The following is a 16144-nucleotide window of genomic DNA, read 5'->3' as shown; positions in this document are numbered from 1 at the left end:
AAGTTTTTGACATCCTCTGTCCAACTTTCATCCTTCAAACTCTCCTGTTGGATTTATCTATAGCTATGCACATGCGCATAAGGGATTTATTTACAATCAGAAGTTACACGAGTTAAATCGACATCCATTGATGAAAATGATCTGCCGAGTTTAATAAAGGCGAATTATATTTTCTCTTGCAACATATTACAATGTCTTTATTAGTTACGTTAGCTCGCAATCATTATTATTTGGATGGAAAACCGAATTTTGCTTTTTACAAATTGTGTCGATATTCCTTCTTAATTTGCTCGATAACGTTATGATAAAAGGGTTAATTGGCTAAACGTCACCTCTCTGGCTACTGTTAAACTTAGGCTAGTTGTCAGGCACTGTGGGCGGGATTTGAGTAGGCATGAGTTCGAAATTTAAATTACTCCCGATTTTTGAGCTAGACCTGGCAACCCTTCATCTACTCCTGTCCTGTGCGTTTGGTAGTCGAGCGAGCAGTAGTTTTCATTTCAGACCCAAAAGAGTTTTAAAAATCTCACCCAACAGCTTTTTAAAAAGTTAAATATGCCAAGGAAGTGTGTTGTTGCTGGGTGCAGTAATACCCATAAGGACGGGGTTACGACTCATTTGTGGCCCAAAAACGACAAGCTCGCATTGAAGTGGGATCGGTTTGTCCGGTTGACGCGAGTGGATTGGATTAAGGGAACCACTGCCACTACTGTATGCGGTGCTCATTTCACCCCGGAGGACTTCGATGGCTATAACCAGTGGAAGGCAGGATTCGGAATGAGACTGCGACTGAAACCATGTGCTGTGCCGACCGTGCATGTGAAGCCTGCCATTGCAACCTCGCTTTCTAAACAACCAAACATTACGTCAAGAACGTCATCAGTAATGAAGATAAACCGGGTAAATTCAATGTGTTAAACTTTTTACAATAGCTAGCTACACTTGGTTAATTTAGCTATGTATTATGACAACAACCATTTTAAAAAGTATTTTATTTTGTTAATTTATTCATTTATTGGTGGCGATAATACATTTTGCGTGTAGTTCGCCATAATATCACCGAAGAAGAACTGCGTTCATCTGTTCTTTAACTTTAGGCAATGACGAGCAAAAGCAAGAGAGATTGTGCAGTAGTTGGCTGCAAGGCAGCAAATGTTTCTTTGCACGGTCTTCCAAACGAACAGTCACTTCGTCGGATTTGGCTTCGATATATTTTTAATAATCAAGTGCCAGAGAAGTTAAGTCCGAACCTGCGCATATGCACAGTACACTTCAGTTCGGACTGCATTGTAAATCTGACTACACAAGTGGATTTGCCAATAGCTTGATCCTCCGTCATGGTTCTGTCCCATCCATCTTGCACCTGGCAGCAGGTGTCTAGTTAGGTAGTTATTCTATCATTAAAAGTAAAGGACATTCTATAGTTTGTAATTCAGCTGCTAGCTAGCTAACGTTAGCTGCACTTGAAGTGGTGGTCTAGCGACACAATCAATCATAGTCTGCTATCAGCAATTGTGAAATAGTCCTAAACAATGTTGACAGGGGGTTCATGTTAACTAACTTGGGTATCTACCGTCGGTGCAAGGCTACAATAACTTCACCGGCCAGTTTATTATGTACACGCCTCTAGTACCAGGTCAGACCGCCCTTTGCCTCCAGAACAGCCTGAATTATTCTGGGAATTCTACAAGGAAACGTTCCACAGGGTTGTTGGTCCATGCTGAAGTGACGGCATCACGCAGTTGCTTCAGATAGAATCGTGTTACACTCATGCTGCGACCAGCTCGTTCCATCTCATCCCAAAGATGCTCTATTGGGTTGAGGTCTGGGGACTGACCAGGCCACTCAAGTAAATTGAACTCGCTGTCATGATCCAGGCAATGTTTTTACACCTCAATTGTCCAGTGTTGGTGATCGGTTCCCTAGTGGAGCCGCTTCTTCTTGCCTTTAGCTGATAGGAGTGGAACCCTGTGGTTGTCTGCTGCAATAGCCCATCCATGACAAGGATCGACGAGTTCCGAGATGCTGTTCTGCACACCACTGATGTACTTCGCTGTTATTTGTCTGTTTGTGTCCCGCCTATTAGCTTGCACAGTTCTTGCCATTTCTCCTTCGACCTCTCTCATCCATGAGCTGTTTATGCCAACAGGACTGCCGCTGACTGTATGCTTTTTGTTTGTCGCACCATTCTCGGTAAACCCAAGACGCTGTCGTGCGTGAAAAGCCCAGGAGGGTGGATGTTTCTGAGATACTGGATCTGGCACACCTGGCACCGACGATCATACCATGCTCAAAGCTGCTTAGGTTACTCGTTTTGACCATTCTAACGTTCAATCACACAGTTACTGAATGCCTCAATGCCTGTCTGCGTTATTTATTTAACAAGCTACGGCCACTTGGCTCACTGTCTGTAGGTGCGATCCATTTTAATGAACGGGGTGGCTTGAGATTGTATATTGAGACAGAAGGTCTTGAATAGAGTTAGAGTAGAGTTAATGACCTTTACAACCCCCCCCCCCTACAGTCTGTTACAGATGTCCATTCTGAAGAATCATATTAACAGTAGCCACCACCACGTCAGAATAGAGAGCAATAGCAATGACGGGTCCTTTTGTAGGCACTGAATCGGCAATGGGTTGTTGGCTAAAAAGCTATGGGGAATTTTTGTTGTTGTTGATAAACGCCAAAATAAGGTCTGTGGTAAACACAGGCTTAGGATACCTTATAAGTTTTGTTCTATGAGAGATTTAATCAGCTAATGTAACTTTGTGCTTTTAAAAAAATTACATAAATGCTTTAAAATTCAAAGGCTTCATAATGGTAATGTTAAGTGACAGATTATCTCATAGAACAAAACATTTTAAGATCTGTGTTAACCTCAGACCTTATTTTCAGCGTTTATCCCAAAACCCCATAGGAATGGCCGAACGAACCAGAGGTAACTAATCTCTGTTTTTTAGGACTACTGGCGATTTTAGAATATATATATATAATTAACCCTTATGTTTTACACATACTCATTTAGTGCAATGACCTGGGGAATAGTTATAGGGGGGATGAATGGGCCAATTTAGGAATTTAGCCAGGACACCGGGGTCAACACCCCTATTCTTATAAAAGAGCCATGGGATCTTTAGTGACCACAGAGACTCAGGTCACCCGTTTAACGTCCCGTCCAAAAGACAGTACAATCACTGCCCTGGGGTATTGGGATATATATATTTTTTCAGACCAGAGGAAAGATGACCTCCTACTGGCCCTCCAACACCATTCCCAGCAACATCTGGTCTCCCATCCAGGGACCAACCCTGCTTAGCTTCAGAGGCAAGCCAGCAAGGTGGTATGCTGCTGGCACTCTAAATATTTTTTATTTAACCTTTATTTAACTAGGCAAGTCAATTAAGAACATTCTTATTTACAATAACGGCCTACCCCGGCTAAACCCTAACGACGCTGGGCCAATTGTGCGCCGCCCTATGGGACTCCCAATCACGGCCGGTTGTGACACAGCCTGGAATCGAACCAGGGTTTGTAGTGACTCCTCTAGCACTGAGATGCAGTGCCTTAGACGGCTGCGCCACTCGGGAGCCTATAGGGTCTGGCACCAGCAGATACCTTCTTATGACATATGCTGTGAGACATACGATACTGTCAACAGGTCTACTGTTGACAGTATAGGCAGGGCATGAGTTTCAAGTTTGGGGAAGCACATTTTTCACCATCAAAATTGACCTTTTTATAATTAAGCATTCCATGCATCATCACATTTGCATACTTATGTAAGGGAGCCACCTATTTGTAATGTGATGAGTAGATTGGATAGTCATAATTTAGGCTAATCATATAACTCAATCACTGTTGGCAAAAAAAGACAGTTCAATGCATGTCTGAGCACGTATAGCATAGAGTAGGCCTAGGCTACATCAGATAGACGTCTTCTTTCTTTGCACAGGCCACATTTTTCCTATCATTCAACCCTACTACACTTTATATGACTGGAGACATTAGCAGAATCTTTTTTTAATACGATAAATGACAGGGTAGCCTACTCTGCTGATACTGACAAACAGATCAGTAAAAACAACATTGTCCATATAATAGGTCCTACGAGAAGGGGAGACACTAATAGAATATGACGTCCGTCTCAACTGGACGAGGAAGTTCATGTCCAAAAACAAACTTTAAGTGGCACTGACCCAACAATGAGAAATACAATTTTATTTGTCACATGCGCCGAATACAACAGGTGTAGACAGTGAAATGCTTACTTACAAGCCCTTAACCAACAATACAGTTCACGAAATAGAGTGAAGGTGATAGTGTATATGTGCAGTACCCGGGGATATGGCCGACGCTCTCCGCTGGCGCCAATAAGATAGTTGAGCGAACAACAGTAGCCCAACTAAAAGACATTTCATCCTCTTCTCTTTACAGCAAAAAATACATTTCGCTCCAAACTTAATTTTCCGCAATTGTTTTTTGAAATATTGCAATATGCCTGGCTGGGCCGCTCTACTTTTCACTGAGTCACAACTCAACGATCTACACTGAACAAAAATATAAAACCCAACGTGGTCCCATGTTTCATGAGTTGAAATAAAAGATCCCAAAAATGTTCTCTCAAGTTGTGTGCACAAATTAGTTTACATCCCTGTTAGTGAGCATATCTCCTTTGCAATGATAATCCATCCACCTGACAGGTGTGGCATATCAAGAAGCTGATTAAATGGCATGATCATTACACAGGTGCACCTTGTGCTGGGGACAATAAAAAGCCACTCTAAAATGTGCAGTTGTGTCACAACACAATGCCACAGATGTCTCAAGTTTTGAGGGAGGGTACAATTGGCATAAGCTGCCTCCAACGTCGTTTTCCAGAATTTGGCAGTACGTCCAACCTGCCTCACAAGCACAGACCACGTGTATGGCGTTGTGTGGGCGAGCGTCCATTCTCAATACCAGCGACGGGTAAAGAAAACATTTTGTCAAATATTGCAAACCCCCTGTTGATAAGATGTTTTGTTTAGGTGGAAAACGTGACGTTGGGCGTGATGACAAAATATGAGGGATGTCAATATGAAACAACAACATGTGACATTACAGTACCATCACCTCCAAGATGCGCAGTGGTACCGCTAAAACACGACGTGTCAACACAGGCTTATTACTACAGAGAAGAGAAGAAAAACAAAGGTGAGTGATATGGCTCGTATCTTTTTTTGTAGAATGGCTTCCTCCTCTTCAATTACAGCTGGAATGAATTGGTGTTTACATGCTGCTGTATTGTTTTGGGTCTGATTTTACAGCCGTCCAAGTCTGGCCAATCCGGAAGAATGTCGGAGTCAATACTTCCTTTACGGAGGACATACCACGGAAGGAAGTGAACCGGTATATACAGTTGAAGTCAGAAGTTTACATACACTTAGGTTGGAGTCATTAAAACTCGTTTTTCAACCACTCCACACATTTCTTGTTAACAAACTATAGTTTTGGCAAGTCGGTTAAGACATCTACTTTGTGCAAGACACAAGTAATTTTTCCAACAATTGTTTATTTAACTTTATAATTCACTGTTTCACAATTCCAGCGTGTCAGAGGTTTACATACACTAAGTTGACTGTGCCTTTAAACAGCTTGGAAAATTCCAGAAAATGATGTCATGGCTTTAGAAGCTTATGTGTACCTGTGGATGTATTTCAAGGCCTACCTTCAAACTCAGTGCCTCTTTGCTTGACATCATGGGAAAATCAAAAGAAATCAGGCAAGTCCTCAGAAAAAGATTGTAGACCTCCACAAGTCTGTTTCATCCTTGGGGGCAATTTCCAAATGCCTGAAGGTACCACATTCATCTGTACAAACAATAGTAGGCAAGTATAAACACCATGGGACCACGCAGCCATCATACCGCCCAGGAAGGAGACGCGTTCTGTCTCCTAGAGATGAACGTTCTTTGGTGTGAAAAGTGCAAATCTATCCCAGAACAACAGCAAAGGAACTTGTGAAGATGCTGGAGGAAACGGGTACAAAAGTATCTATATCCACAGTAAAACGAGTCCTATATCAACTTGAAAGGCCGCTCGGCAGGGAAGAAGCCACTGCTCCAAAACCGCCATAAAAAAGCCAGACTACGGTTTGCAACTGCACATGGGGACAAAGATCGTACTTTTTTGAGAAATGTCCTTTGGTCTGATGAAACAAATATAGAACTGTTTGGCCATAATGACCATCGTTATGTTTGGAGGAAAAACGGGGATGCTTGCATGCCGAAGAACACCATCCCAACCATGAAGCAGGGGGGTGGGGGTGCTTTGCTGCAGGAGGGACTGGTTCACTTCACAAAATAGATGGCATCATGAGGTAGGGAAATTTATGTGGATATATTGAAGCAGCATCTCAAGACATCAGTCAGGAAGTTGAGGCTTGGTCTCATATGGGTCTTCCAAATGGACAATGACCCCAAGCATACTTCCAAAGTTGTGGCAAAATGGCTTAAGGACAACAAAGTCAAGGTATTGGAGTGGCCATCACAAAACCCTGACCTCAATCCTATAGAACATTTGTGGGCAGAACTGAAAAAGCGTGTGCGAGCAAGGAGGCCTACAAGCCCGACTCAGTTACACCAGCTCTGTCAGGAGGAATTGGCCAAAATTCACCCAATTTATTGTGGAAGCTTGTGGAAGGCTTCCTGAAGCGTTTGACCGATGTTAAACAATTTAAAAGCAATGCTACCAAATACTAATTGAGTGTATGTAAACTTCTGACCCACTGGGAATGTGATGAAATAAATAAATTATCCTGACATTTCACTTTCTTAAAATAAAGTAGTGATCCTAACTGATCTAAAACATGGAATTTTTACCAGGATTAAATGTCAGGAATGTGAAACTGAGTTTAAATGTATTTGACTAGGGTGTATGTAAACTTCCGACTTCAACTGTACATTTATTTTTGTTAAAGTGGGAAATTATTGTAAATGAATTGGCTAATGAATGTTGGGCCCATAGCCTAAGTAAAAATGAGCAACTATTCAGCTGAAAATTGTTATACAAATATGCATAATGACTTTTGACCTCACTGTCTGGCCTGCTTGCAAATCCTAATCTGTGAAAGCTTGTGATTGTAAATAAATACATCATTTTCTTCCAGTTTACACTCTGTTGCGGTGTACATGGCCAGGAAGTACGTGGTCTATGAAGACTGCCTCCTTCCATTGTTCAAGACTTGTCCGGTCTGTCGCAGCTCCTGCAGCATCGACAAGTTCATCCAAGATACCCTGCTCACCATCAACCAGTTCTGCAACCACTGTGACCACCGGAGCCAATGGAAGAGCCAGCCCTTTAACCTCCCAGCTAGATACCTGTCCTCTTCAGCAGCTCCAACATCGACTGGCACAACGGATGCTTCGATTGGCATAACAACTGGCACCACTACTGGCACATCCACTGACGCTCTGACTGACTCCTCAACTTGCACCTTCAATTCTCAGACCCTGAAGGTAGCCTATATAATTTTTCACTATACAATGCATGAATACAAATACACACAAGCCTTTAAAAACAAGCCTATTTTTAATGTGTTTGTCAAGTTAACCAATAACTACAATTGTCATCTGCCATATGGCTACCTCATTTTAACTAAGTGAAATCAGGAGGTTGGCCCTGGTTAATGTCCCATTCTGCATTGGGATTCTGTCTAGCCAGTAGTTAAGTGTAGATATTGGTAGAGGAGTTGCTCATCATTGTCTTTGTAGACAGCGGAGGACGGTGATCTTCTGTTGGAGAATTACGATGGCGATATTTGCAACAAGGGTCTGGAGGACGTTCAGACCCTGGTGTTTGAGACAACCTTCTGTATGCATGACGACGTCAAAGCCACGAAGAAGATATGTCAACGTCAGTCCTTGGAGGAGGAGACTGAGGAGGAGGAGGAGACTGAGGAGGAGGAGGAGACTGAGGAGGAGGGCTCCGATGTGGAGTGGCAACCTGAGGTTGAGTTAAGTGCTCTTCTAGCCTCAGATTCCGAATGGGATTTCCGAGCGCTCTGCCCGGATTGTGGCACGTTTATCAAAGGCTCCAAGGCTCACATCTGCGAGCATGCCAAGCCGTTTGTCTGCCAGGACTGTGGCAAGCGGTTTGTTAACGAGACCTCTCTCAACATTCACCGAAGAATCCACAAGCCAGGCTACGTGCACGGGTGCAAGTACTGCCTCAAGCCATTCCAGAGCAGGCCGGAGAAGCTGAGGCACGAGGAGTGTCACCCGAGTGTAGAAAAGCCCTACGAATGCCCCGACTGCCCCATACGATTCAGCGACATTAAAGCCCGGGACGGCCACCTTCAAAGCCACAGAGGGCCCACATGGTACATTTGCGACATCTGCAAAATGGAGTTTACAAGGAGTAGCTACCTGGAAAGACACATGCTAGTCCACAGCGGGGAGAAGCCCTACACATGCCCAGAGTGCCAGCACTCCTTCAACCAGGCGAGCCACCTCAAGTCTCACATGCGCCTTCACACGGGCGAGAGGCCGTACAAGTGCCAGCATTGTGACAGGTACTTCAACCACAACGTGAGTCTGAAAAGCCACGTCCAGCGCTACCATCCGGACCCTGCCCCTGGGACCAAGGAGAGGAAACGGGAGCCAGTCTCAAACTCAGACACTCTGACTGAACAACAGCTAGTGACCGAGGAGAGTCGAAAGACAAATGCAGGGTCTGGGCAGGAAAGAGTGAAGAGGGTAGGGAGGAAGAGGAAACGCCTGACCTTTGACCCTGAGGAGTTGGGGGAGAGTGAGCGCAACAGTGACTCAGACTTCAACCCAGGGGCAGAAGAGGGCGGTAGCAACAAGAAGACTACAGGCAGACCAATAGGCAGGCCGAGAATGAGACCAGGGACCACCAGAGAGATGTATACGGGAAGTGTGACTAAAGAGCATGATGGATCCAACCTGAATGAACAGTGGGAGGAGGACAGGGGGACCAAAAGGAAGGCCACACGAAGGGGGAGAGGGAGACCAAGAACCATTGAAGAGATGCATGAGGGAACTGCTTGCAAAGAGCTTGATGAATCAAACCTGAATGAACAAGTGCCATCAATAGACGGCTCTTTCTGAACTTTTAGAGAGTTGTTGGCCAATTCAAAATGTAGATGAGGCTTGACCCGATGCTAAATTAACTGTTAGTTATTGAGGATTTGTCTGTCCCCCCCCCCTATATTTTTTTACACGTTGAAGAAAAATACTGTTATGATTTGACAGAAATGTCCATAAGGTTCAAGATTCTACTCTAAAGCAGGGTCAACAAGGAAACTGTCAACGCGTCCCAAGTTGTACCCCATTCCCTATACAGCACACTACTTTTGAACAGCCTACATTGCATTGATTTCAGACACCGTTGCGTTGAGCCATGGCCATAAGCCTACCACCTGATTCCTTATGTTCAACATTTTGTGTTTTAGCAAACCTGATGAGTTGCTGTCTACATTATGATCAGTTAAGAAGAAAAGTGACAGACAATGCGAAGTGCCTCCTATACTTGTCGTTGATAAGCGGTTATCTTGGATTGTAATTCCTATCTTTTGCAGACAAGATTGTAATAAACGTCATTATAAACCGGGTGATTCGAGCCCTGAATGCTGATTGGCTGGCTGAAAGAGACTTTTTACTGTTCTAATTCCGTCGGTAACCAGTTTATAACAGCAATAAGGCACCTCTGGGGTTTGTGTTATATGGCTGATATACCACGGCTAAGGGCTGTATCCAGGCACTCCGCGTTGCGCATAAGCACACCTTAGCCTGTGGTATATTGGCCAATACCACACCCCCTTGCTTAAAGCATGTTTATTTTACTTTTATTATTGAATTGAATAGTATTACTGCTACATTTTTTCCAACCCACCTCCAAAATCTAGACTTTCATAAACCTTAAACAGTTAAAAGTAGATTGGCCCTGGGGTGAGGTCAACAGTCTAGAGGGCGACCGATTTAATCGGAATGGCCGATTTCAAGTTTTCATAACAACTGGTAATCGGCATTTTTGGACACCGATCATGGCCGATTACATTGCATTCCACGAGGAGACTGCGTGGCAAGCTGACTACCTGTTATGCGAGTGCAGCAAGGAGCCAAGGTAAGGTGCTAGCTAGCATTAAACTTATCTTAAAAAACAATCACTAGTTAACTACACCTGGTTGATGATATTACTAGTTTATCCTGCTTTGCATATAATCGATGCGGTGCCTGTTAATGTACATTACTGATCCATGACAACAGCCATAATGTACTTTAATGGCATTTAATGTAAACAATATACTAGTCACCTTATCAATAAAACACAAGAGACAAGAGAATAATTCCACTGTTAGCATAGTTGATGAATCATTGTTTTAAATTTACACATTTAGATCAGTTACAGACTGATAGAATCCAACATGATTCATATGCAAACCATTGAACATGTATGATTGCTCAATATAGTGCACTGTATTATGTATTCTCATAAAATATAGAAACAGTACATTATCAAAAGAAATTAAAAAATATATACCCATTATCTACAAATTATCCCAGTGTGTAGCCCTGACACAGAATGAAAGGGCTGAGGACAGTGTTGTATAGATCTTTACAATAATATTCTGTATTCTGAAAGTTTTTTTTTTTCTCCACAAAAACAATGAAATGCTTCATGCACACATTTTCTTTCATACTGGACACGGCCATATCTGAATCAACACCCCAAAATAAGATCTCGAGCCATTCTCTAAGTGAGATGCTATTCAGATAGGACCTCAACACGGGATAGGTAAACTCTGATAAAGAGAAACAGTTGTGTTTAACGATTCAACAGTCCAATGTGGCGATCCAGTCATTTAGGAAGTGAGCCATATAATAAAAACAACCACATTAGAGGTTCTGGCTCTTCGGCTAGTAGTTCCTCAGGTAGACTAGTCGAGGAGGCTGGAACTTCTCACGACACAAAGGGCACTCCGTCTGTGGAGAGGAAGGAACAAATAGTAATGCACTGCATCTAGCTTCTTTTCACCGATAGGCCGGCTCAGTGGAACACTGACCCTCCGATAGGCCGGCCAGGCGGAACACTGACCCTCCGATAGGCCGGCCAGGCGGAACACTGACCCTCCGCTAGGCCGGCCAGGCGGAACACTGACCCTCCGCTAGGCCGGGCCAGGCGGAACACTGACCCTCCGCTAGGCCGGGCCAGGCGGAACACTGACCCTCCGCTAGGCCGGGCCAGGCGGAACACTGACCCTCCGCTAGGCCGGGCCAGGCGGAACACTGACCCTCCGCTAGGCCGGGCCAGGCGGAACACTGACCCTCCGCTAGGCCGGGCCAGGCGGAACACTGACCCTCCGCTAGGCCGGGCCAGGCGGAACACTGACCCTCCGCTAGGCCGGGCCAGGCGGAACACTGACCCTCCGCTAGGCCGGGCCAGGCGGAACACTGACCCTCCGCTAGGCCGGGCCAGGCGGAACACTGACCCTCCGCTAGGCCGGGCCAGGCGGAACACTGACCCTCCGCTAGGCCGGGCCAGGCGGAACACTGACCCTCCGCTAGGCCGGGCCAGGCGGAACACTGACCCTCCGCTAGGCCGGGCCAGGCGGAACACTGACCCTCCGCTAGGCCGGCCAGGCGGAACACTGACCCTCCGCTAGGCCGGCCAGGCGGAACACTGACCCTCCGATAGGCCGGCCAGGCGGAACATTATACCTCTCCAGTCCTGTCAGACCTACAGGTTAGAGGTCGTTTCCGGACCGTGCCACCGTTATAGTACCCCTTAATAAAGAGCTCACTCACATAATTAAATAGGACATAGAACAGTAGTCCCCCTCTCACCTTGGTGTTGCACCACTCTGTGATGCACTCCCAGCAGAACAGATGACCACACGGTGTGGAGGTCGAGTGTCTCCTCTCCTCTAGACACAGGATACAGCGAGAGGCACGGGGACAGTCAGTCTCGTCTACAGATTGGGACCTAGACACACGGGTACATTTTAAAACGTATACATACATGTGAAATTCATATGCTTACCTCAATATTCACATTGAGAAGAATGCATGGGGGCACGTGTGCGTCTCAAGGAAATGTCCAACTTCAGGTGAAGATTTTGAACTGTAGCTTCGCAATCAAATTGTATCCATCTGATGTAATCTGAATGTCCTCAAACACTTCCTGTCGCGATAGTGTTTTTTTTGTTGTTGACAGGTTTTTCCACAGTTTTCATATTTCAAGTTATTACATATTTCATAGATTTACAATTTCAGATTACTTCATACATTTAGATAGGTCAGAGGATCAGGTACATTCAAATTCATGAGCATTTTTATATTGTTCAAAGGCAGTGCTTCCCGGGGGGCCCACCCATCAACACACCCACCCAACCCAACCCCAATGCGAGGCTTGATGGAACCCCAGGACCAGGAAAGGTATATGGATAGATATGGTAGCAGGTTCTCAGTGTGACCAAGGCAGTCAGTGTTAATTATATTATTAAAACAGTGTCCTACTGCATTATACCTGGAGGGCAGGTTCCTGTGTTGTCTCCACTCCTGCCGGGCTCTCTGTCTCTGACGGAGGTTGTTGAGTTGCAAGGCTAGCGTGAGGGCCAGCTGCATCAGGGAGATCATGCCCAGGAGCTTGTAGCTGCTCCGGATGTCCCCGTCGTCCCCCGTCACACCACGTACCCGTAGCTAACCACCCAGGGAAATAAAGAATGGTGAGAAGCATACACTCGTAAAACACCGTAACAAAACGTTTGGAACGGAAAACAAAGTTCAGCTAGTAAGAAAATGGACTGAAACAGGGAGGGATAACCTGAACCTGTCCAAAAAGACATGGTTTGTTTTTGTTTTCCATTGCAAAAAGTTTTGCTACGGTACACTACTGAATAGGTTCTCACACAAATACTCACATAGCTTACTCCGGCCGTCCTCTTCCCCAGGTGGTAGAAGGCCCCGCTGATGTAAAACAGGGCCACATGCACCCGGTGGAGAATGGAGAGTCCTTGCTGGAGGGCCAACACGGCCGGCACACACGCCCTCCTCTGGGGCTCCGTCAGCAGCCCCAACGCCCTCCGGACCCAGCCTCTCATCCAGGCTCCGGGGCTCCAAGGACCGGCCACTGTTGCTCTCTGGATTCCCCCTCCCTGGCTGTCCTCCCCCGCCTCCAGCTCATTCTCCAGGCACACCAGCAGCTTGTCCAGCAGGTAAGGAAACAGGCTGTGGAGGAGCACCAGGGCTCCTCGTCTGACGCGTGACGGTACCCTGCGCAGGGTGGGGTCCACCTGGATGATACTGACATACTCCTCGCCCAATGTCTGGTACCCTGGATGACACAGGGAGGGACAGCAAGGATGTGTGGTTAGGTGGCATTAACAATGGATGCCCCTGGTCTGTATTTGATGGCAAAGCCTGCCTGTCAGTTTTGAACACAGTATGGAGCTCCAGCGGTTTGTTTACCTACCTGAGAACGTGGTTAAACCATAGTATGCAAGGTCTGACAGGAGTTGGATCTCTTTTCTCCAGTGCAGCCATCGCTTGGACCCTGTAGGCATAAAGAACAAAGCAGCTAGCTAGCTACTCTAAGAATAATAGCTATTATAAAGCAGGATATAGCTTATGCATTCATGGCTCTTGAAAACCCTTCTCTGTATGTAGGGTTTTAAGCAGTTACATTCGCCCACGTTTGGCTCCGTGTTAACTACAATTCCCGACGCTGTGTTTTAATGTTTAGAAACTTCAATATCCATCGTTTGTGAAACTGTTTCTAAACATATCTTTCATGTCTGCAAGAAATAAACTTATTTTTATTTATTTTCAAAGTTCAATAGAAGGTGTGGCTGCACTAACCCTACCTCTATAAAGGTGTATACTTTGTATTTTTCTCGCTGATATGAACAGACACGTTCCTTATGGTTTCCAAAACAGTACTGCAAACTTTCGCAACTTCCAGACCGAGCGTCTGGGCTCTTTAACAAACGTCCCCGGTAAAGAAGATAACTACCCTTAGCGCCTATTGACGATAGTAATGTTAACATTCTATGAAATGTGGTAATGCATTCAAAGCTATGCTCTAAATTGTCATGTAGGCTACTTGCCTGCAAGAGTCTGGAAAGCTTCATTCGCGTTGTTCCTGAGACAGTGTTGATAATATTCGTCCTTCTGACTTGAACGAATCAATTGTGGTTGGTTTGCACCGACGAGAGGCATTGCTGGATGCTAGCTAACTAGCGTAGCAAGGGCACGGGAAGTTGCTTGAATTTGAATGCACGACAGTTCGTTGAAAAATAACTCGTCAGTCCATTTCTACACAAACTGTCTGGCTAAGACACTTTTCCGAACTTGTCACAGTTTGGCATAGTTATTTAAACGTTCATATTGCCTGCCTTGACAGCTCTGTTAGCTACTAGCTAAATACACGGAAACACAGTTGACTTGAACGAAACAATGACAGCAAAATAAACTTCTGCGGCCACAGCGCCGTGCGGTGGTAGGAGTTCGCCTCTACTTTCCTGTGTTTTGCATCATTAGCGTAGCCTTGCGCACTGCACAAAACATTGTTGTAACCATTAATATTTGTTAGTTTCTGCACTGGTGTAACAGTTACCAGTCTTCCTGGACTTTCATACTGCAGGTGAACTTGTGAAATGTAATCATATCTTTTAGAACAATATTGGTATGGTGTGTGGGTCACTAAATCTAGTAGAATTTTCAAATACATTTTTAAAAAAGGTCAAATTTTAGTGAATGATATCATAAATAGGACTGGTGGAGTTATGTCACACATGCAGCTAACACAGACATATGGAAATGTCTGCTCTACCCAAAAGTACAACCAATTAATTGCAGCATTACCACAAAAATGGAAGAAGGGGAAAAAGTAAGGAACTTGTATGTCGGCCCTGTATTAAATAACAAAAATGGTTAAAGAAAAACATATACCAATTTCATTTAAGACCAAAAAACGGACATCTGTGCCATATAAATTGCAAAATAGTTGGGAAGAGATTTTCGATGTACCCATTACATGGCACATGGTTTATGAATTGATATGCAAAACAACGCCGGATTCAAAACTTCGAATTTTTCAATTTAAATTACTATACAAAATTCTTGCAACTAATAGAATGTTATATATATGGGGGATACAATCTTCCCAGTTCTGCAGATTCTGCTGTGAGGAGGCAGAGTCATTCGATTATTTATTTTGGTATTGTCGATATGTAGCTCGTTTTTGGTCACAGGTCCAGGAATGGCTGAAGAATTGAAACATTTGCCTAGAACTACAGATAGCAGTACTGGGTGATTTGAAAAGCCATAGTCAATCAATCAATAATATAATTATTATTTTAGCAAAAAAAAATATTTTTAATTTACAATCTGTAGAAGCTATGAGAATAGAAAGGTTCAATTATTTTGTGAAGCATCACAGCACAGTTGAAAAATATATGGAAAATAGAAATCCGAAATGGATGATGTTGAGAGATAGATGGGAGGGGTTAAATGGAGCTGAAGGGTGGGACTAATAACAAGATAAACCATGTAAAACATACGGGGTCTGTAAATGTATATAGGTTCGGAACTTTTGTGAAATAGCACAGTTACAAATAGAAATCAAACTGGATGGACATCAGAAATAGAGGAAGGACTAAGAACAAACAAGAGAGAACTATTATAAAGTAGACTGTGTCTGTAAAATGTGTATAAGATGTATAAATTGAAGGTAAAAGCAGAAGTGTTTATCAGTTTACTCCAATTGGGGGATCGGTGGTAGGGTTTGCGGGGAATAATAATAAAGGTATATTCTTTAAAAAAGTATGTATGTCTATATAGGTCTGTGTATGTATATATGTGTATATGTATGCATGCGTGTATGGATATATATATTTACCCAAAAATTATACGGGGGATTGGAAATGATGCAGACAATTACATTGATGGAAGCAACATTCTTTCCGCAATATTAAGCTGATCCACACAATTTAAGTTTAAAAAAAATTAATAATATATAGTAGAATTTATATTGATGGGTCTGCAACTCAAATTGGCTGTAATGTATAATGCTTTATCTCATTGGGTTGAGAATGATTTGCTGCCACCACGCTTCACTGTAGGGCTGTGGTGTGGAATATACAA

General features: G+C 44.1%; 2 protein-coding genes across 3 annotated transcripts; one reads left to right on the top strand and one right to left on the bottom strand.

Annotated features, from left to right (window-relative positions):
- The first annotated feature begins 375 nt into the window (after positions 1 to 375).
- Positions 376 to 9612, top strand: LOC139557824 (zinc finger protein 345-like). Of its 2 annotated transcripts, none has more exons than XM_071373049.1 (5): positions 376 to 900; positions 5028 to 5193; positions 5307 to 5426; positions 7147 to 7495; positions 7751 to 9612. In XM_071373049.1, the coding sequence occupies exons 2-5, from the start codon at positions 5120 to 5122 to the stop codon at positions 9107 to 9109; spliced, it is 1902 nt and encodes a 633-aa protein (XP_071229150.1). In that variant the 5' UTR covers positions 376 to 900; positions 5028 to 5119; the 3' UTR covers positions 9110 to 9612. The 2 variants fall into 2 exon arrangements, with proteins under 2 accessions (XP_071229150.1, XP_071229149.1); XM_071373048.1 differs by having other exon boundaries at positions 426 to 900; positions 5307 to 5388.
- A 752-nt stretch (positions 9613 to 10364) lies between these two features.
- pex10 (peroxisomal biogenesis factor 10) lies at positions 10365 to 14560 on the bottom strand. The gene is made up of 6 exons (XM_071373050.1): positions 14107 to 14560; positions 13473 to 13553; positions 12922 to 13334; positions 12528 to 12700; positions 11846 to 11984; positions 10365 to 10984 (listed from the first exon to the last, which is right to left on the bottom strand). Exons 1-6 carry the CDS (start codon positions 14216 to 14218, stop codon positions 10919 to 10921), a joined length of 984 nt encoding a protein of 327 aa, XP_071229151.1. The 5' UTR covers positions 14219 to 14560; the 3' UTR covers positions 10365 to 10918.
- Between the last annotated feature and the right edge of the window lie 1584 nt (positions 14561 to 16144).

The sequence above is a fragment of the Salvelinus alpinus genome, chromosome 28 (assembly GCF_045679555.1).
Source record: "Salvelinus alpinus chromosome 28, SLU_Salpinus.1, whole genome shotgun sequence".
NCBI classification, from domain to species: domain Eukaryota; kingdom Metazoa; phylum Chordata; class Actinopteri; order Salmoniformes; family Salmonidae; genus Salvelinus; species Salvelinus alpinus.
The sequence above is the reverse complement of the archived record's forward strand: the minus strand, read 5'-3'. Positions and strand labels throughout refer to the sequence as shown.